The 18,657-nt window shown below is 38.6% G+C and overlaps 1 protein-coding gene across 2 annotated transcripts in view; it reads right to left on the bottom strand.

Annotated features, from left to right (window-relative positions):
* The window catches only part of iqsec3 (IQ motif and Sec7 domain 3), a 101,461-nt gene extending 86,457 nt beyond the window's left edge, over window positions 1–15,004 (bottom strand). The window contains exon 1 of one of the 2 annotated variants that reach the window (XM_023952353.1): window positions 14,115–15,004. In XM_023952353.1, the coding sequence (XP_023808121.1) occupies window positions 14,115–14,920 (806 nt within the window). In that variant the 5' untranslated portion in view covers window positions 14,921–15,004. The remainder of the gene's footprint in view (window positions 1–14,114) is intronic. The other variant, XM_023952352.1, reaches the window with a different exon arrangement.
* Window positions 15,005–18,657: the final 3,653 nt, after the last annotated feature.

The following is an 18,657-nucleotide window of genomic DNA, read 5'->3' as shown; positions in this document are numbered from 1 at the left end:
AACCACTGCTTCCATTACCTTGTTGAATCTATGCCTCTAAAGCAACAGATATGAGTAGGCGGTTCTGAAGGAAAAAGGGGGTCCAAAGTGGTAATAAGGTGCACCTAATAAGTGGCCAGTGAGTGTATGTTGGCATTGGAAAAAGTTTCACCTAGGGAAACTTAAACTTGTGATGCTAAAATGCTGCTAAACTTGATTGTCTGTTCATTACAGACAAAAATGATAATAAGATCGTTTGAATTCAAGACGCTGCTTTGAAAGTCTTTTTGACAGATGGCTGGAAAAGTATTCACCACATTATGGAGGCCTACATCAATCCAAACGGTACAGGAACACAAAAATGACCCTGTTTTCTCATTAAAGCTGTGGCGTTTCCATCTGTTTTTAGAAGACCTCGAGCCGATGTCTCCAACCGTCAAGCAGGTTTTGCTGCAAGTACTGAGCATTAAACTACACCAAGTTACTAAGGAGCCATCTGCTGAGGACTTGGCAGTATGTCAGATTTTAAGCGCGGTTGTTGCATCCTTCATGGTGAAAAATATCAATCTGTCAGCAGAAGTTAATGGCTGATGAAGAAATTGACATTTTCTGCATCTGCAGAAAAACATTTTATGGTAAATTATTTTTATTAATACATAAATGGAGTTTAAAGATTTCTGCACATGATTGATGGGTGAGTCTTTTGATTAGAGCAGAAACGATAAAAAACAGACATAATTATTGAAGCACAGGATCGCTGAGTTGATATATGCCAAATGGTGGATTCCAGGTGGTTGAAAAAGAGGCGCTGATGCAACCTCGGGAAAATAAATGTTATAGTTCTTTAAAAATAATTTGCATGTTTAAAACAACTGGTGGTAGTCTATAAGGTTTAACGTAACGTAACAAATATGTAAATCAGCCTGTGGAAAATCATGCATTAGATCTGAAAGTGACACAGACTTTGGTAAATTTAAATGAATAACCTCTGTAAGGATTTTTTTTTTCAGCATAGATATGTAAAATGAGTGAGAACCAAAGAAAGCAGTCTTTTCTGCAGAAGCTTACAGCCTTAGGCGGATGGCTGTAAACCTCCCCCAATGCTGTTAGGTTAACTGTACCTGACAAATCTGTAGGTAAGTGTGTGCCTGTGGGTATATTCAGTGTGTGTGCCTGTGTGTGCAAGTTACCAGTGCCACAGCAGATATGAGAATTATGCTGAGGCCAATTCATGTGTTGGCCAATGGCCAACACATGAATTATGATGATATTTAAGTATCATTAAGTTGCAATGACAGGACACAAGGTGCGTTAGACCAAATGGAGCAGTATGTACTCACTTGGCACCATATTCTTGGGAACATTGAAACTTGCCGCTTCCGCTTTCATTTGATAATCTCGATTATAAAAAAAAACAAACCTGAAGGCAATTAAAGACAAGAAGAAAAAAGTCTGCACTCTTCTACATCCACATTGAATTAAGAACAAAAAAAAAATGTCCTCTATACTTTGGTACTTTTTTACTTGGTACTACTATTTTGTCATGGTTAGTAAATAAAGTGAAAGAAGTAAAAAAAAAAAAAAAGCTTCAATATATTGTTTGCTTGTTTTGAAATATTAAGATAGGACGGTGTAAAATGAAAATATCTTTTTCTCTATGTAGAATGTTTTGCTGTGGTTTATAATGCTAAAATCATGAAAGATTTTTTAAGCCTGTATGCAAGGCATTTACTTTTTTGTCTGCAATGACACCAATAAAGCAACAGTGTGTTATGTCAGTAAAAAAAAAAAGTGCTCGTGTTGCGAACAGCCTAACTTGCCCACACATTTCTTCTCGGGATAAAGATACAATATAGTAGACTATGATTGATAATGACATAATAAAGAATATACTTTAATTATTTTTACAATCCTCAGCAAAACAAAGCAGTTTGTCAGAGAAAATGTCAAACACAAGACGAACTGATCAATTTATAACTGATCAATTTAATCGTGTTCCAACTCAGGCAGAGATTGTGCTGATGTTGTCGGTCATAAACAACAACAAATCAGTCATCGTCATTTGAGGAAAAGGTTTCTCCGGCACAGCTTCAGTTCGGTGATCCTGAGGTTATCGATTTCATCAGTGACCAGATGAGGTGATGAGGCTTTCTACACGGTTACAGATTCATACATGATTGTTTTTTTCTCTGTCAACAATCAGGTATACGGTGATCAGCACTGAAAATCCAATTTTCTATGCTCTCAAGCTTACAAGAATTATAATCTCGAGGTCTTGTTATCACGAGAAAAAAAACTTGTTTTCTTGTGATAACAAGATAGTAGATGTCGTTATCATGAGAAAACAGGCAAAAAATAAGCAAGGTAGGAGTTTTGAGGCTTTCGTAGAAGAGTGTGTTTCTATTTAAATTATTTGCATGCAGTGTAGAATTTGAGAGCTGTATATGATTGACAAAAAGCTGATGGAGAGAAATGTCTGAAACTGACTGTCAAACTTGTCCAGAAGATTGCATTTTTAAGCTTTTGATCTCAAAAAAGCTTACAGTTTATTTCTGAAATATGTCTCAAAAGTGTTTTTTTTTTACATAACACAAACTTTGTGTCACGGTGCCTCGGTCAGCCCCGCCCCCTCAGCTCTGCTCCTGACTTCCACCAGCTGTGACCACTTCATCTCGTCAACCTGCCTACACTTAAGGAGATCCAGCCCATTCATCGACGCCAGTTCGTTACCCCTAACGGTGACTACGCTTGGTCTGCCAGCTCATGTCTAGTGTCTCTTGCCCTGCCTTGCTCTCATGTCTGCTCTCTGTCTCAGGATTCACCCGAACAAAGGTCACCTGTGTGGAAGTCGGCCATCACTCACCTGCTGTCTCGAACCAAGCTCGGAGCACTCCAGCCTCGCCACGAGCCACGTCTGGATTCCCTCCTGTCAAAGGATTACTCTCATCAACCCCTCCTGTGATTAAAACTCACTTACCAAGTCACTTACCTGTCTGATCATTGTGAGTTCCAGCGTCTGGGTCTGTCTCGCCTGAAAACCATGACACTTTGGGTAGATGGTCTACACTTTATTTGTTTATTGGTTATTTCTTTTCTTTTGTATTTGCATAATAATTTTGTGTTTAGATGTGGAATATATCCTCATTAAGTATTTTATTTCCTTAAATATTTTCAATCCACTCTTTTTCACCTGTTTTAATTTTGCTTCACTAACCTTAACCTTATACCATTACAGAGTTTATCAAGAAAACTGTCATTTGATTATGTTGTAGCACAAGAATTAGCTGCTCCCAGTGCAAGTGAGTAAAAACTACTTGTTTGTAGTTCATTACAGAACTAACCACCTTCAGCCATACACAGACTCGCATCTAAAGGGCTGCATTGCAGGACACACTGCAAAACAATTCTGATTGTATGTTTAGGGATTTTCAGCCCTAAGCTCTCAAGAGGTGAAATCTATGCGACAGATGGGTGTTCATTTTTTCTATAACTGTGGATTGTTCCCTTCTTTCTGACAATCTTTATTTAAACCACTGAAGGGCATGCAGCTGGAACCACGTTGGAATGAGTCTAAGTTAAATCAAGAATTGCATTCATTACTGCTACAGTTAATACATGTTTTGCAATGGGAGACACTGTAAACCCCACAGGTTGTAAGAAAAAAGACAGTAAGCACAGGTTCTGAGGAGTCAATTAGCAAAACTCCAAATGCGACCAGGCATGTTGGTCTTTTTCCAATGCTTTTCTTTTTTTTGCAGAATAATGCAGGTGTAATTAATTAGTCATACTTTAAAATTGAAGATTTGCCTAAATGCCAAACTGAGAAAAGACAAAAAGCCGGCATAGTAACTGAATGTTAAATAAAGACTCACTGATAAAAAATTTATTTATTTATTTATTTTTTTTTACATTTTCTTGGGGCATTTTCCCATGTTATATTACAAATAATCAAGCCATTGTCATTGCACTTGTAATGTTAGGTTGGGGGTGTGAGGGGCTGTAAGTTAGTGTGGTTGTGCTTACTCTGCGCCAACAGCCATGACTCTGAGGCAAATTTCTGACAAAGTACTATGTCTTAAAGAAAACGATAGGATTTTCATTTTAGAAGAATATTAACAGACCACTGGGAATGATTTGAAAATAGATCTGAAGGTGAGTGGAGTGGGACTTTTAAGTAGACAGGAAAAAAAGCTTTGACTTTTTTCTTTCCCGTCACTGTCTGTTTGCTACATGGGATTAGACTCAGGCTGAGTGACACTAAATTACAACAGCAACGGCATTTCCATGTGAAATCACAACACTGAAACATGCATATTAGATGAAAATGACACCCTATGCTGATTGCTCATTAGACCTGCTGCTGATTTGCACAAGGAGGAGATGAAATGCAGACGCGAGAATCATTCACTTCCAACCATGAAGGAGGGGGTTTACGGTGCAAGGAGCGTAACATCAACAACAGCAAAAACATAAATATTCTATGCAGAGCTGTAAATGCCTGTGCAGTGTTTACATATCAGAGAAGATGTGCGAGTCATCTGGTTTGTGGAGGATGACTTGGCCTGTTGCCCAGGTGACAGCAGGTTTGGAGGAAAGTCGAGGATGAGCCGTGATTTGTCATCATGATTGAACAGAATGAATCACAAAATCACAGGATGCTGGACAAAAGCTGTTTGTGCTTATATTAGAAAAGTAGGACAACATTTGGGCCCCTAAGGCCTCAAGGGCTTTCTCTGAATGTTTTCTGTCCCAAGCTCTCAGATGTTTTTATCATTTTCAAACTCGGCCAGTTTTTTCGTCCCATCTGTTGATTCTGTTTTTGCGCATTGGCACATGTCCACCACAAAAAATCAGTGAAAAAGAAAAATGCAGCAAATCTAAAAATGGAAAAACTGGCAGTCAACATTATATTTAAGCAAGAAAAAGAGATAAGTAAGGGATAATGGCCAAAGTGTGGACTATCAGAAATAAACGCACGTCGTGGAAACGTGAATCGTCCAACGCGAAATACGTTCATTTCTAATAATGCACACTTCGAAGGCCATTATCCTGCTTATATCATGGTCACTTACATAAGAAAAATATATTCAATCAGTTTTTATTGTGACGATTTGTTACATGGTGCGCAATGATACCGTAACAAAGCGCTGAGCCAGCACTGACCTCGAATGCAGCGGCAAAGGAAAGCAGTATATATGCTGGTCGACATGATAGGTTAAATAAAGCATCAGTTCAGAGAGAAAGTTCACTTCTTACAGCTTGTTTATGTCCAGATGATGTAGATAAAGTTTGTTTTAAAGAAGCCAGCACAGTGAGAACATTTCAGCTATGTGACTGGAAGTTCTTTCTTAGGTGTGTATTATCACTGTGGATTATCACTTTTTAATTCACACCCTGCAGCCAATCAGAATCCAGTATTCATCCAGACCAGAGTTATAAAAAAGGTAAATGCTGATTTAAAAATATATATATATGTATATATTTTGATAGGATGAGGACACCTTAAATTAAAATCCAGAAAACATAAGGACGCTGGAACATCTGACTAAAGGTGGAAGTCTTCTGCAGATTTATTAGGCTGCATTAGCCAGTAAATTTCAACCTTGCTCAGTATCATTTGTTTCAGTGACAGTAATATATAAATGCCTCTTGGGTATAAAACACATAAACAAAGATAGCTGGAATAAAATGTTATGAAGGAAGGATGCCACAGTCTGCCATGAGCCTGCCACTGCTCTCCACAGTTCTCTGATATATTTATAATAATAATTAACAATAATGATAATAATAATATATCAAAGTTAAGGTACCGTATCAGGAAAAAGCAACACCGCAAAAGAAAAATGAGAATTAAAAAAAAGATAAGGTAATAACATCATAATTTTTTTGCTTTTCCTAAAGACCCACTCCAATGAAAACCCTTTTTTTGTTTTGTTTTTAAATGTTCTTGTGTGAGGTCCCCTCCTCCCCCCCTCCCGGGCTGCCTGGGTCCGTATGCTGGGGGGGCTCCTGGCCTGGGGGGCTCTCCTCCCCTCTCCTGGTCTGGCTGGGTAGGATCTGGTTCCCCTTATGAACACACGGTTCACGTCGGCAGCATGCCGTATCTCCACCCCCACGTGCACACTACCACACTGCTCCCTGTCTGCTTCATCCCTCCTCCTTACCTACAGTGTATTGATGGACAGACATTTTTCGCTCATCTTAGTGTCAGATTTTCACCTTTGATGTAATATTTGTCTTTCCAGCAGATCTGGTATAATTGTTACAGCTTAAAATAATAACTTATTCAAATCAGTGCTTGTATCCCCCACCTTTTCACCTTTCTTCCTTTTACTCTCTTCCACCCCCCCCACCCCCCCCCCCCCCCCACACACACACATTCTTCCCCTCTCCCTCCCCACACACACTGAATGTAACAAATAAATAAAATTAAAAAAATATGACAAAAAGGGGTTTATACAAATCTACACTCTAGTTTCTTGAAGCTATATAACCTCTTTTTGTGATAGTAAAACCTGTCCAACACAAAAAGCCTTCAGCTCTAATCTGTTGCTCAGCTGTTGGACAGAACAAGTTAAAAAAAAGAAAAAAATGTTCTTGTGGCATTTTTCTCATGATGGAGGACATATTTAAAGAAAATTAAGCTTAAAATTGGATTTCTGAGAATTCCCAATCCCATCGGCTGTTTACAATGACGTAGGAAGAAAACGTACCTCCTAATAGTTTTCATTCAAAATTTCAATGTGAATGTTTTAAACATTTTTTGGTTTAAGACAAACATAATTGTTTTAACACATAATCGTTCCGATACATAATCTCTTGGAATAAATCCTTGGAACATTGTTAATAGTTTAAAGAACCTGTTAGAGTTACGTAATTATCATTTGCTTACACGCTATAATCACCATAATATGATTGTCTCAGCTCTAACTTTTAATAAGAAAAAAATGACCTAAAAAGTTCTGATTATACAAGATTATTGCCTTGTTTTTGTGGACATTTTTGTGATTGTTTTGACATTGTCCTTGCTTTGTTTTTGGATTTATACATTTGTCTCTACATGTTTGATCTTTTATTACAAAACATAAAATTTGTTTGATCTTCATTTTTTGTGATTTCTGTAGTTAAAAATGACTACATTTATGACTTTGTTTGAACATTTTAGGTTAATTGTGGAATTATTGTGTAATATAATGAACAATAAACAATAAAAAGAAGCTGGCGTTGTACTAAAAAGATGGATAGACAAAAAAAGTTTTAAAAATAAATTAACAGAGCAAATTGTGAAATAGAAAAAAATCTCAAAAGGCCTAGAGTTACTTTTTTGTTTTGTTTTAATTTTGACTTTTTCCCTCTTTTTTTACAGTCATAACATATTTACTTTAGTAAACTAGTGTGTTTAACCCTTGTGCTATCTTAGACTACCCCACCCTTACATTGGCATGTTCTCCCTACCATGACAAAGGTGGATAAAGGTGGAAAGATTTCATGTAATCCATGGACACCAGTTAGGTTCACAAATCATTGAAGAAAAAATGTTCAACACACTGTCTACTGGGTCTAGATGACCCAACTCCCAATGTTAAAGTGCCTAGGATAGCACAAGGGTTAAACATATAAAATGCCAGTCTTTTCCGCAAACAAAAGCTATCACAGAGGAAGATGGTTCACACTTACGTTGCCATGTTACTTGCATGTCCTAGATTGATGCTTCATGTGGTGCGTGTGCACACAGAGCTGACCGTGTGCATACAGGCTGGTGTATTTGCAGGTAAATTGCATCCAACAGACAACTTTGACAAACAGAGGTGTTTAGTCAGCTCAATCCCAAAAACAAATTACTCTCTAGATTACAACACACACACATTCACACAATGTCCCTAAATTATCCCCCCATATCTCCCGATGACATGAATTTTAATGTCCTTATAACACCTCAACACAAAAGTAAACACAGTTCTAAATCACATGTGCATGCATGCAGACAGGCGTTGCATAACAGACACCTGGGACTTTCTTTCGCCTCGCTCAGCTTGTGCATGAAAGCAGCTGATATTCTACCAGGAAGTCAGGAATCACCCGGCAGCCACATCCTTGGAGAAATGAAGCAATTTAAAAGCTCCATGCACCAAATGTAATATTCATGATTTCAATTCCAGAAGCAAGGAAGCGGTCATAACTGAGGGGACGTGATTCCCATTCAAACAGGGGAGGGGGTAACGTGAGTAAAAAGGCATAACCTGCAGGACAGAAGAGTCCACCTCTGGGTCCCCATTTAAACCCTTTTAATTCCTGTCATGGTTGTTTCAAGGTACAAACATGCAAAAACTCAGCATGGCAACATTTCAGTCACTCTCTAGACACAAAAAAGTAATAAAGTAAAACGCTCTGCCTTTCTCACTAATAAAGTTTTAAAGTCTCTATAGTAATTGGCACATTTAAAGCTGCATAAACGGAGAGAAATACTCTGCAGTTACGTCACCAGAAGAAAGTTGGCAGCAAAAGTCCCACTCCGATCATCTTGTGATCAGTTTTAAAAGCAGTCCCAGTGGTCTTTTAATTATGATTATGCCATTTTTTAGCCAAAATTAAAAAAAAAAAAATTCTACAGGGATGGGCGATGTATCAGCGCCAGTTATTTACATAATTTGAGTTTATTGGCCCAATATGAAAAAAATCACCAACATATATGCCATGGACTTTTTTTTTCTTTTTTAACTATAACTGTTTACTACAGCTGGAGAAGTTTTAATCATAACTGTCTTTAAATATATCCTCAATCATTAGAAAAATGCCACAAAAGCATTATAAAAACACCAAAAACAACATTTTTTATTGAAGCAGGACTATAAGCACACGCCAGTCTGGATGTTAACAATAGTTCAAATAAATGTTAATTTAAAATAATAACTGAAGTGGTATTGCATAAATCTTGAAGTCAGATTTCCTTGAGCAGATATCTATATTGGATGCTGAATCAGTCTTTTTTAATTAGATAGGAAAGCAACAATTCAAACTATTTTAAATTTTACTTTGTTTAGGAAGCTATTCCTCTGTGTTTTAGTCCCACAAATGTATACATGCCATCAACATGGTGGTTTAACCCCCCCTAAGCTTGACTCTTTTTTTCTGTTTAAAGTGATGTTAAATTAAGTGGAGTCCTGCATTTGATGGAATGTAACAAAGTAGCAACATACGGCGTGAAGGGGTTCAATACAGAATGCAATGCTGTTTTACGAGCATGACATCACCTGACAAAGACAGATTACTAAATAGCTGACTCAAAATGGCTGATGTACACCTCATGTTTTCAGTCTTCAACATGGAATTAAGATAAAATCTTCAGAATATTTAAGATGCCAACAACCATTAATTTACATAAAGCCTAAAACGTACATATCTGCATCTTTTTTAGCAAAAATGTGCAATCATTGTAACACACTAAAACTGCCAGCTGAGCTAAAATTGTGGAAAAATATGGATGGAAATTACAGACGGAGGGCAATATTGTTTCAATTGTTTCTCTGAGATGAGGATTATACACACGGATGCAGCTTTCACTGATGTTAAAGAATTGGTGGAATCTGTGGCGGTAAAGCTCCAGGCTTACTCATGTGACAGCATCAGAACAATGAGACACTGCAGCATCCATGCACTGAGATGTGTGTGTGCTAAACTACACGTGTGTGCAGACTGGTATCCTAAAGAAAACAGCTGCTTGCAGAAATTCACAAAAGAGATGACATATGTTGGTGCAGGGATGAAAACGAGGACATGGTAGATGCAGGGATGGTCAGGACCAATGTGGGGGGCATGTTGTGTTTTTGGGAAAATCACTTAAAACTGCATGATAATGGAAGGATTTCCTCCTGTGTAACAGAACGGTGCCCATTAGACGGTGGAGTGCCTCCTCCTTTCCTATTGTCATCCTCCCGGCCAAGCTTTCACTCATTTTTTGGCAGCTCTAATACATGTACAAAGAAAAGGACCGAGGGCTCAAATCTAGTCTGTGAATGGGTTAAGTGGTGGAGAACCGGCTGGTTAGAGGATGGGTTTGAATACTGATTCAGACTGCAGAGGTGGCTCTAGTAGCATAAGCTGCTGATCACAGGAAGGAAGGAGACGGAGGAGGGTGGTGATGAAAAAGGTGTGAGGGGAGGAGGACGTTTGAGGCATAGTAATTCTGGAAAAAATAGACGGAATGCAAGAAAGAGAACAACAAAAAAAGGACAAGCAGGAACACAAGTGGAGAAAGGTTGTTTTCAAGTAAGGAGAAGTCAAAACTGGTGGGGGGGGGGTGAACATGGAAGTGATGGAAGTTGGAAAAGAGGGATGCAGAAGACGGAAAAAGAAAGAAGGAAGTAGACAAGAAAGGGTGGATGAAAGATGCCTTTAGAAAAGGCCGATCAAGAATCCTCCTCGGATTGCGAAAGCAATTGCGACACTTCAACATTCCATCCGAGACACAAAAAAGTAACTCTTCAAAGACTCGACTCTGTCTCGCATTGTTAAAATAAAAGCCACAAATGACTAGTGTGTGATGGGGAAGAGCTAGCATTTAATTTTTCATTTAAAGATTTTCAAAAGGGTTTTTGGTTTCCTGTTATTAAAATAAAATCACAGTTAAAAGATGGAAAAATGATGATTAAGCGGGAAATCATTGATGTCTAAATATTGAGGGATTACTTCATTCCTTCAAAAGAATAACATCCCAGAAAATTAACGAACCCCTTTCCAAAAAATTAGAATGTCATAGAAAAGTGTATTCATTTCCATAATATAATATAGATTTAGGCCCAGCTGTTTGATCGATTTCTGGAGTTTGTAAACTCTGCTTTCTTCAATCTCTGCAACCAAATGTTTTAAAGGGCTTCAGGGTTCCTTCTGCTGAGGATCTGGATGGAGACTCAGATTTCATTTTCCAGCTGGACTTGACCCCTGCTCTGTCATGGTTTGAGTTTGTTTTGTCTTGGTTTTTGCTTTTGTTCTTGTTCTGTCATGTTTGAGTTTTGTTTCCTGTGTTATTTTGAAAGGTTTCCTGTCTTGTCATGTTTTTGAGTTTTACTTCCTGGTCCCTATCTGTCCTGATCATGTTCACCTGTGTCTTGTCTGCCCTGTCTGTATTTAAGTCTCGTCTCTCCCTTCCTCTTGTGCTGGTCCATTAACGTCTCTAACGTCTTTTCCCTGACTCTTTCATGTCATGTTCCATGTCCCTCGCCACGCCACAGTAAGTTTGTTTCGTTTTGTCATCCTGCTCGGCAGCGCCTTTTGTTAATGAATCCTCTATTCCTGAACCCGTTGGCCTCCCATCTCTGCGTCTGGGTCCTACCTGCTCTCGAGCCCCCCTCACCTTGACATGCTCTTCCTTTTGAGGTACTGAAGATGGACATATCATTTAAAAATAGTTTATTTTAATAGATTTGATGTGATTATAATCTGTCTTTATCATTTTGCTAAAACTGAGATGTAGACCGGTTTTTCCACTGTATTCAAATTTTTTGAAGTTGATGTTTTTGTGAGTTTTATGAGCTGGAACCCTGATTTGTGTTAAAATAAATACTTGAAAGCAATAAACAAGGGTCCTAAAGCTATATTCTATGAAAGTTTATATTTCAGAATAGAATTAGGAAAATAAATTTTAATGCTATTTAATATTTTTGGAAAGGGTCCATATTTATGTTTTTCTGTGTCAAATACACATTTAAATTGAATAAAATTAGATAGGAATTATAAATGTATATCCATAGATAAGATTCTATTCCACTATCTTAACCAAGTGAAGGCATATCTTTAGCAGGAAGTACACACTTGCCTTATTAGAAAGTTAGCAATATGTCCCAGTTGGCCTCGCATTAATAGAACTGAATCACTTTTGTCCTGCTGGACCATCTTGTCAGAGTAGAATCAATGATCTAAGCAGAAACTCCAAAGCTTCCTCACGTCTTCTGTGAGTCACGTATCCCTGCTTTTACATTAGGAACAAAGTATGCTCGTGTGAGCACTCTCCGTCTCTACGTCTGGTTGTTCATCATTCTGCCGAACTCTCAGAATGAATGTTTGGCAAGTCTAAGAAGCAAATCCCCCTCTGATGTCTGTGTTGTGGCTGTCATGCCAATGCGGGTTCGTGTGTGTTTGTCCCTTTGACAATCAGTTTCAAAGCTGTTCCTTTCACTCCCATGCAAATGTACACTATCCCTGACCCACACTCCTTAGGAATTAGGACCTAATGGAATGATAAATCAATCTGGATTAGCAGAAACAATGCAACTGAGTGGAGCAGATGGGCTCAGTTCACTGCCTTGTGTGTTGCGTTTGTGGCTCTGGTTGAGGCGGTTCATATGACCTTGATGGAGGCAAAGAACATCCAGCATCATGTACAGTGGAGGATAGTAGAAACTGTGGAGCGTCTTTTTCTTTTTTTTTTCCTTTTGTTCTAACAGCACTTTTAAAGGGTCCTTTTTTTTTCATTAATCAAATATGCTGTACAGAGGTTTCTCTAAAAAAACCCAGAGGCTTGAGAGGAAATGATTTTTTTTTAGAAAAATAAGAAGGTCATGGCCAAAAACACAATGCAGGGACAACAAACAGGAGAAGAAAATGTGATGTAGCATTCGGTTGAGGGTCGGTTTAGTGTGGGCAAGGAGATAAATGAATAAATGACTGCAGTTCTACAAGAAAAGGGGGAAAATCCGATCAGTGAAAAGAAATCAAAAAATGTCATAAAACTGTAAGGAATGCAGTCTGTTTTGTTTTTTGTTTTTTTTTTGTTTTTTTGTTTTTTACAAAGACAAACAGATTTTAACTACTAGAAATGGCACATTTATGGTCTGTAAACATAAATTTTACTATTTACCGGTCTGTCTGAGACAGAGTTCCAAGTTAGCAGATCTGTTTTGAACAAAACTACCCCACAGAACCCTATCTGAACAGCAAATTCTCACAGCAATACCAATATTTTACCAAGAAAAATTTAGTTGTTTAAAATATTTATATATAAATAAAGTGAAAGGGAGCAGCTATGCGTTCAAAGCAAGTGATGTTTAGGAGCAAACACAGTTTACAAAACCACAATTCTAGTGGCCCAGATTTAGATGAGCAGGAAAGACGATTTCTGAAAATACTCACAAGGACTAAAACAGATCGTCTCAATTTGAATTGATTTCAAGAACGGCAAGTACTTAATACTAGGCTGAATTAGTATACAAATAAAAAAATAAAAAATAAATGTTGGCTGCACATTTATTTGTTCATGTGGCTTAAAGGGTGTGTGACAATCCTAGAATGAAATGCACCAAAATTATAACAATTTTACATGAAGCAAACGGAAAATGGTGCTTGTACTGCAGATTTGTCCTCTGTAGAGGACATTTTTAAACCTGAATACCTCCCAACAACTGCATACTACTGAACTCCTTTTGGTAACTACATAGGACAGCCCATGATTATTTTTATGATCTCAAATGTGAAGGGAGGGGCTCTGGGAATTGTAGTTATTGAAGGATTTATAAAAAATGACTGGATGTTTGTTTTTTTTTCTCTCTGGTGGTCAGGAGGATGGATGTAAGTTAACTGTTTTAAATAGTTGTCTTTTCACTTTAAAAATAATTTATTTCTCCTCAAGTTAACCATTTTCAAAAACTTCATCTTCAAATTTTGTTTAAAAAAACAACTTTTAAAACAAATAAAAAGTGGGTGCATCAAGAATTGGATTTTTTTTTCTTTTTTGCAACAACCTAAAAATAAATAAACTTGTGTTAATGTAATCTTCAAAAGTAAAAACACAAACTTGCCAATCCATTGTGGTTTACTCAAAGACAACACATTTGGATGTGTCTTCCTGCTCCCTGATGGTCAAAGTGGATCATATGTGAAGCCAAACACATTTGCTAGATAATTGGGAGCAGAACAGACGGTGCACTGCAGGAACACACCTTATTTGGGTCATAAAACGATAGATTTTGTTATTTAAAAATTTGACTTAATACTACACAAAAATGCCAATTCTTACTTCACCATTGGAGGAAATGTGCATTAATTCATTAATTAAATCATTTTTTGTTTCTTTTTTTTTTCTTTTTGAGAATATGTGAGGAGTCTTTAGAGAGTGAAACCCAAACGGGAGTAAGGAGACTTACTCCGCTTTCCTGGCCAAACCCACGGAGCGGCAGAGCGTGGTGGGAGTCTGTGGAACCAGGGACTTGCAGCAGGCGCTCCTCTTGTCCTCCTCGGCAGCGTCAGGGCCGCCTTTGCTCACTTTGGGGGACTGCGGCGCGGTGGGGACTAGCTGCAGCTGCGCGGGGGCAGCCGGGTGGTGCTGATGCTGTGCCGCTGGGGTGGTGATCTGCTGCTGCTGCTGTTGCTGCTGAGGAGGAGGAGGAGGAGGATGCTGCTGCTGCTGCGCCTGCTGGCTGTTGTGAGCCGCCGCGGCTTTGTTGCTGCTCCCCGGGAGCTGATGGAGGAGGGCCGGCGCCTGGGGACTGGCGCTGCGTTGAGTCGGGTGGTGGTGATGGTGGTGGTGGTGGTGCTGGGAGGACTGCTGAACGTAAAGGTGGGGGTCCCGCAACTGTCGGTTCTCTCCGATCAGGTCCTCCACCTTCCGCTCGAGTTCGTCGATGCGCTGGCGCTGCGTCTGGATCAGGCTTTGCTGGTTCTGGACGATGGTGGTGAGCTCCTTCAGGTACAGAACGGCTTTCATTGGATTATCCAGCAGGCTCTCCATTACTTCGTGTAGCTCTGGCCGTGTGCCCGGATATGTCAGCTTCCTCTTCAGCTGTTTGAGGCGCTGTGATGTGTCGACGGGGCCTCGGAACGGTGTGTATCGGAGATGCTGTGGCGGTGGTCTGACGCCTCTACGCTCCCGTGATGCGTGGAGTCTCCCCTCCTCTCTCGGTGTGTTTAATGAGGATGCCAGAAATGGTGCTGATGATGCAAGGGGGGGCATCAGCAGCGTGGAGGCGGCGCCCTAGTGGAACTGTGATGTCAGCACGCAAAAAATACATTGACTTATCTTTTTTTATATATATATATTTGTTTTCTTTATTCTTTTTCCCATAAAACATTAAAAGCCTTATTTTAATAAATAAGCAAATTCAAAATATGTTTTACCATTAAGTGATCCTTTTTTCAAAACAAAAATGTTTTTACGAAACCAAAAAAAAAAAAATCTTAAAATGTAATTTAAAAAAAATCAAAATACAACTGTTATTGTTTGTCAGATTATGTAAAATATTTTTGTCAAACTCCTTAAGTTTGGTTTTACAATGATTCAAAACTGAAAGCTGTTTACTTTAACCTTCACTAAGGCATTCATATAGCTTCCACCAATGTATTCCTAAAGCTACAACAGTATTATAGCTTAAAAAAGTCAGAAATACCTTCAAAGAAGTTAATACTGATGTTACCATAGATACGCAGATGACACTGGGATTTATATTACAATGACACCAGGAGACTAAAACCACATTAAGGCAGTCTCAAAAATAACCTATCATCTTAAAGATATTTCAGGGGTTAAAGATCCTTTCCAGGACCTGGATAAACTAGTTCATGCTTTCATCTTTAGTCGACTTGACCACTGTAACAGTGTTTTTACAGGACTAAAAAAATAATATCAGGAGGCTGCAGCTTATTCATTGCTGCATTTGATTAGCTTGTATTTTAAAATTTACATCCACACTGTTTAGCTATGCTTGATTTAAATTAATTTCTTCTTACATTTCTTTTAAATGTTAATTTTAATGGTTTTTAATGTTTGCTTTTTACATGAAATACACTTTACAAATAAACTTGTATGAATAAACAGATTTTGTCATTTTTAGCCTACAGTGTCCTGGATGACCGGAAGACTTGGATGGGAAAACCTATTTGAATTGAATTGAACTTTATTCATCTCACAGAGGAGAAATTCACCTGACATGGCAGACCAAAAGAAAAAAAACAAGTGACAATACAAATCACAGATTACCAAATATGGCAAACAAGCAAATAAGTAAATAAATAAATAAATGGGTATTTTTTGATAAAACAAAGGAGTTTAGCAGTCTGATGGCAGTGGGATTAAATGACCCATAATAACGCTTGTTCCTAAAATGGAGTTGTCTGACTCTGTTTCTGCAGGAACTTCTCAGTGGCTGTTGCACATTTTGGATCTGCATGAGTTTGGTCAACATCCTTCTCCACAGAGTCTAGCGAGGAGCCCAGGACAGAGTTGTTCCTCCTGACCCTCTTATTCGATCTCTTCTTGTTCCTGTCGATGCCGCTGGCTCTCCAGCAGGCAACAGAAGAGCAGAGGCTACTGCAGAGTCATGAGAAGTTTTTAGCAGAGGTCTGCACACTCCGATGAGCATCCGAAGATGAAGGTGACTTTGACCCGTCTTAACCCTTGTGCTATCTTAGATGACCCCACCCTTACATTGACATGGTCTCCCTACCAAGACAAAGGTGGATAAAGGTGGAAAGATTCCATGTAATCCATGGACACCAGTTAGGTTCACAAATTATTGTAGAAAAAAGGTTCAGCGCAGTGGGTCTAGATGACCCATCTCCCAATGTTAAAGTGCCTAGGATAGCACAAGGGTTACACAGGTCATCAGTGTTGTGGGACTGGTCTAGCTTTTTGTTGAGGTGAAGATACTTAAAACTGTCAACCACGACACTGTTGGTCCCCTGGATTTTCATTGGCGTTTTGGGTCTGTGACGCCCGTTAAAACTGAAATGGATCAATGAATAAAATTGTTTAAAATAAAAGTGACAACCTCAGCATCTTAAGCATCTAGAAATATGATTTCAAGATAAAACATTTTGTTATTGTGGCAGAATTTGCTTTAAAGAAAAAAGATCCCCTCATCGCTGATTTGTTCTCTTTTTACCTTTGTAGTTATCATGCATTTATTCAAATATTTTTCACTGTGTAATCAGGAAGATGGAGACTCTTTTCAATTTCATCTCTTTTGCATGCTGTGACTTAGATGAGTTAAAAGCAACTCCATGTTTGTGTTGCAAATGCAATCAGAATTGCTCCTAGTTCTGGTTTTGGCACATATATAGTAACATTTTTTTGTGGGGAGGTGTAGGGCTTTGTTGGCTCCGTTGTTGCTTCATATAATTTGCAAAATTAATTCCTTTAAAACTTCCTGCAGAGGGGATGTAGGATCTTTAAAAAAAATTTCTTAGAAGGTAAAAAGCACAATGTGCATTTGCTTCGTGGAGATAGAAGCAAGGACATGTTTTTATGTTGTCTGAGGGAGAAAGGAAAATCAGGTGGATCAGTGGGCATGCTGGCAGAGAAAATAAGGGAAATGAGTTTCAGACTTGCAAAGTTGCACCCTCCTGATGCATTTAAGTGATTTCACAGCAAGAGTCCTTGGCTGTTGTTTGGAGGTGGCACTGAAACATTTGCAGCAACCAGAGTTTTGTGTTGCATGTCTAATTATTTATGTTTTTTTTTCAAAAACCCCACAGTCTGAGTTATTTCCTCAGGATTTTGAAGAGGTGTTTTAATATTGAACACCCCTGAGCGACATTAGGACCACAGTAGTGAGTAGTGAGCCAGAGTGGGGTTTAGCTGGGTCCTTCCAAGCATATGGCTGCACAAGTTGCAGAGTGAGACATGGCTGGAGCATCCTGCCAAAAGCACAAGACTGCTCAGAAGCCAAAAATGTAAAAATTCAGTTTCCCACTGCTTGGGAGGCCGAAATCTACAATTTTAATTTCATGAAGTTTCAGCTGGATGAAGTGGAATTTACATTAAACACCAATCATTGATGCAATACCTTTATGATCAAAAACAACAATATCTGCAGATTTAAGAAATCACTCTATATAGAGGGCCTAGGCCTGTTTGGTGAATCAGATTTTTGTGGATTTATTATTTGCAAACTATTTTCATAAAGTGTCAGCTCAGATGAAAGCAGGTAAAATCCGTGATTGATTTTTTTCTAAATTTACTGCTTCAACAATGGTTGAAACGGTTCCAGTTTTAAAGACTTTATAGATCCACTCTGATGGAAACCGTCTTTTGTTCTTTACATTTTCATGTGGCATTTCTTTTCTGATGAAGGACATACTGTTTATTGAGAAAATTAAGATCAATATTGCATTTCCGAGCATTTATTTATTCAAATCTTCGTGAATCAGGGGCAGATGGGGAAAAAAACGGTTTCAAAAAGCTTTTAGATGTGACTGAAAAGTTACAATCGGCACCACAAGATCCCTGCTTCATCCCATTCAGATGCATCCGTGTACGTCTTCATTTTCCACGTCTGAGCTGGCAGCTGGCTCGAAACTGTACGGCTGGATAGCTCCAATATCGCTTGCCAGTTTCTTGCTCCAGTAATGTCACGTTGGGCGTGTGAGGGGCTCTAAACTAGTGGGAGAGGGTGTAAACAGATGGATGGAAGTGGGGCTGGGCTTACTCTGCACCAACAGTCCCTCCCACAACTCAGAAGCAAATTTCTAAACTGCATACATTTTGTTCTAGAAAAACGACACCAGCTTTTTTGGATTTTGGCTAAAAACATCATAATCATACTTAAAAGACCACGGGAAATGCTTCTAAAATAGATCGTAGTTTAAATACTGTGTTTTTATTGAAGTTGACAGTTTTATGCATTGCCAAAAGTCGGAGGTTTCTGAATTGCTGAGTTACTTTTTTAGCTGTCAAAGATATTCCTGATGTTT

This window comes from Oryzias latipes, chromosome 23 (assembly GCF_002234675.1).
Source record: "Oryzias latipes chromosome 23, ASM223467v1".
Taxonomy (NCBI): domain Eukaryota; kingdom Metazoa; phylum Chordata; class Actinopteri; order Beloniformes; family Adrianichthyidae; genus Oryzias; species Oryzias latipes.
The sequence above is the reverse complement of the archived record's forward strand: the minus strand, read 5'-3'. Positions and strand labels throughout refer to the sequence as shown.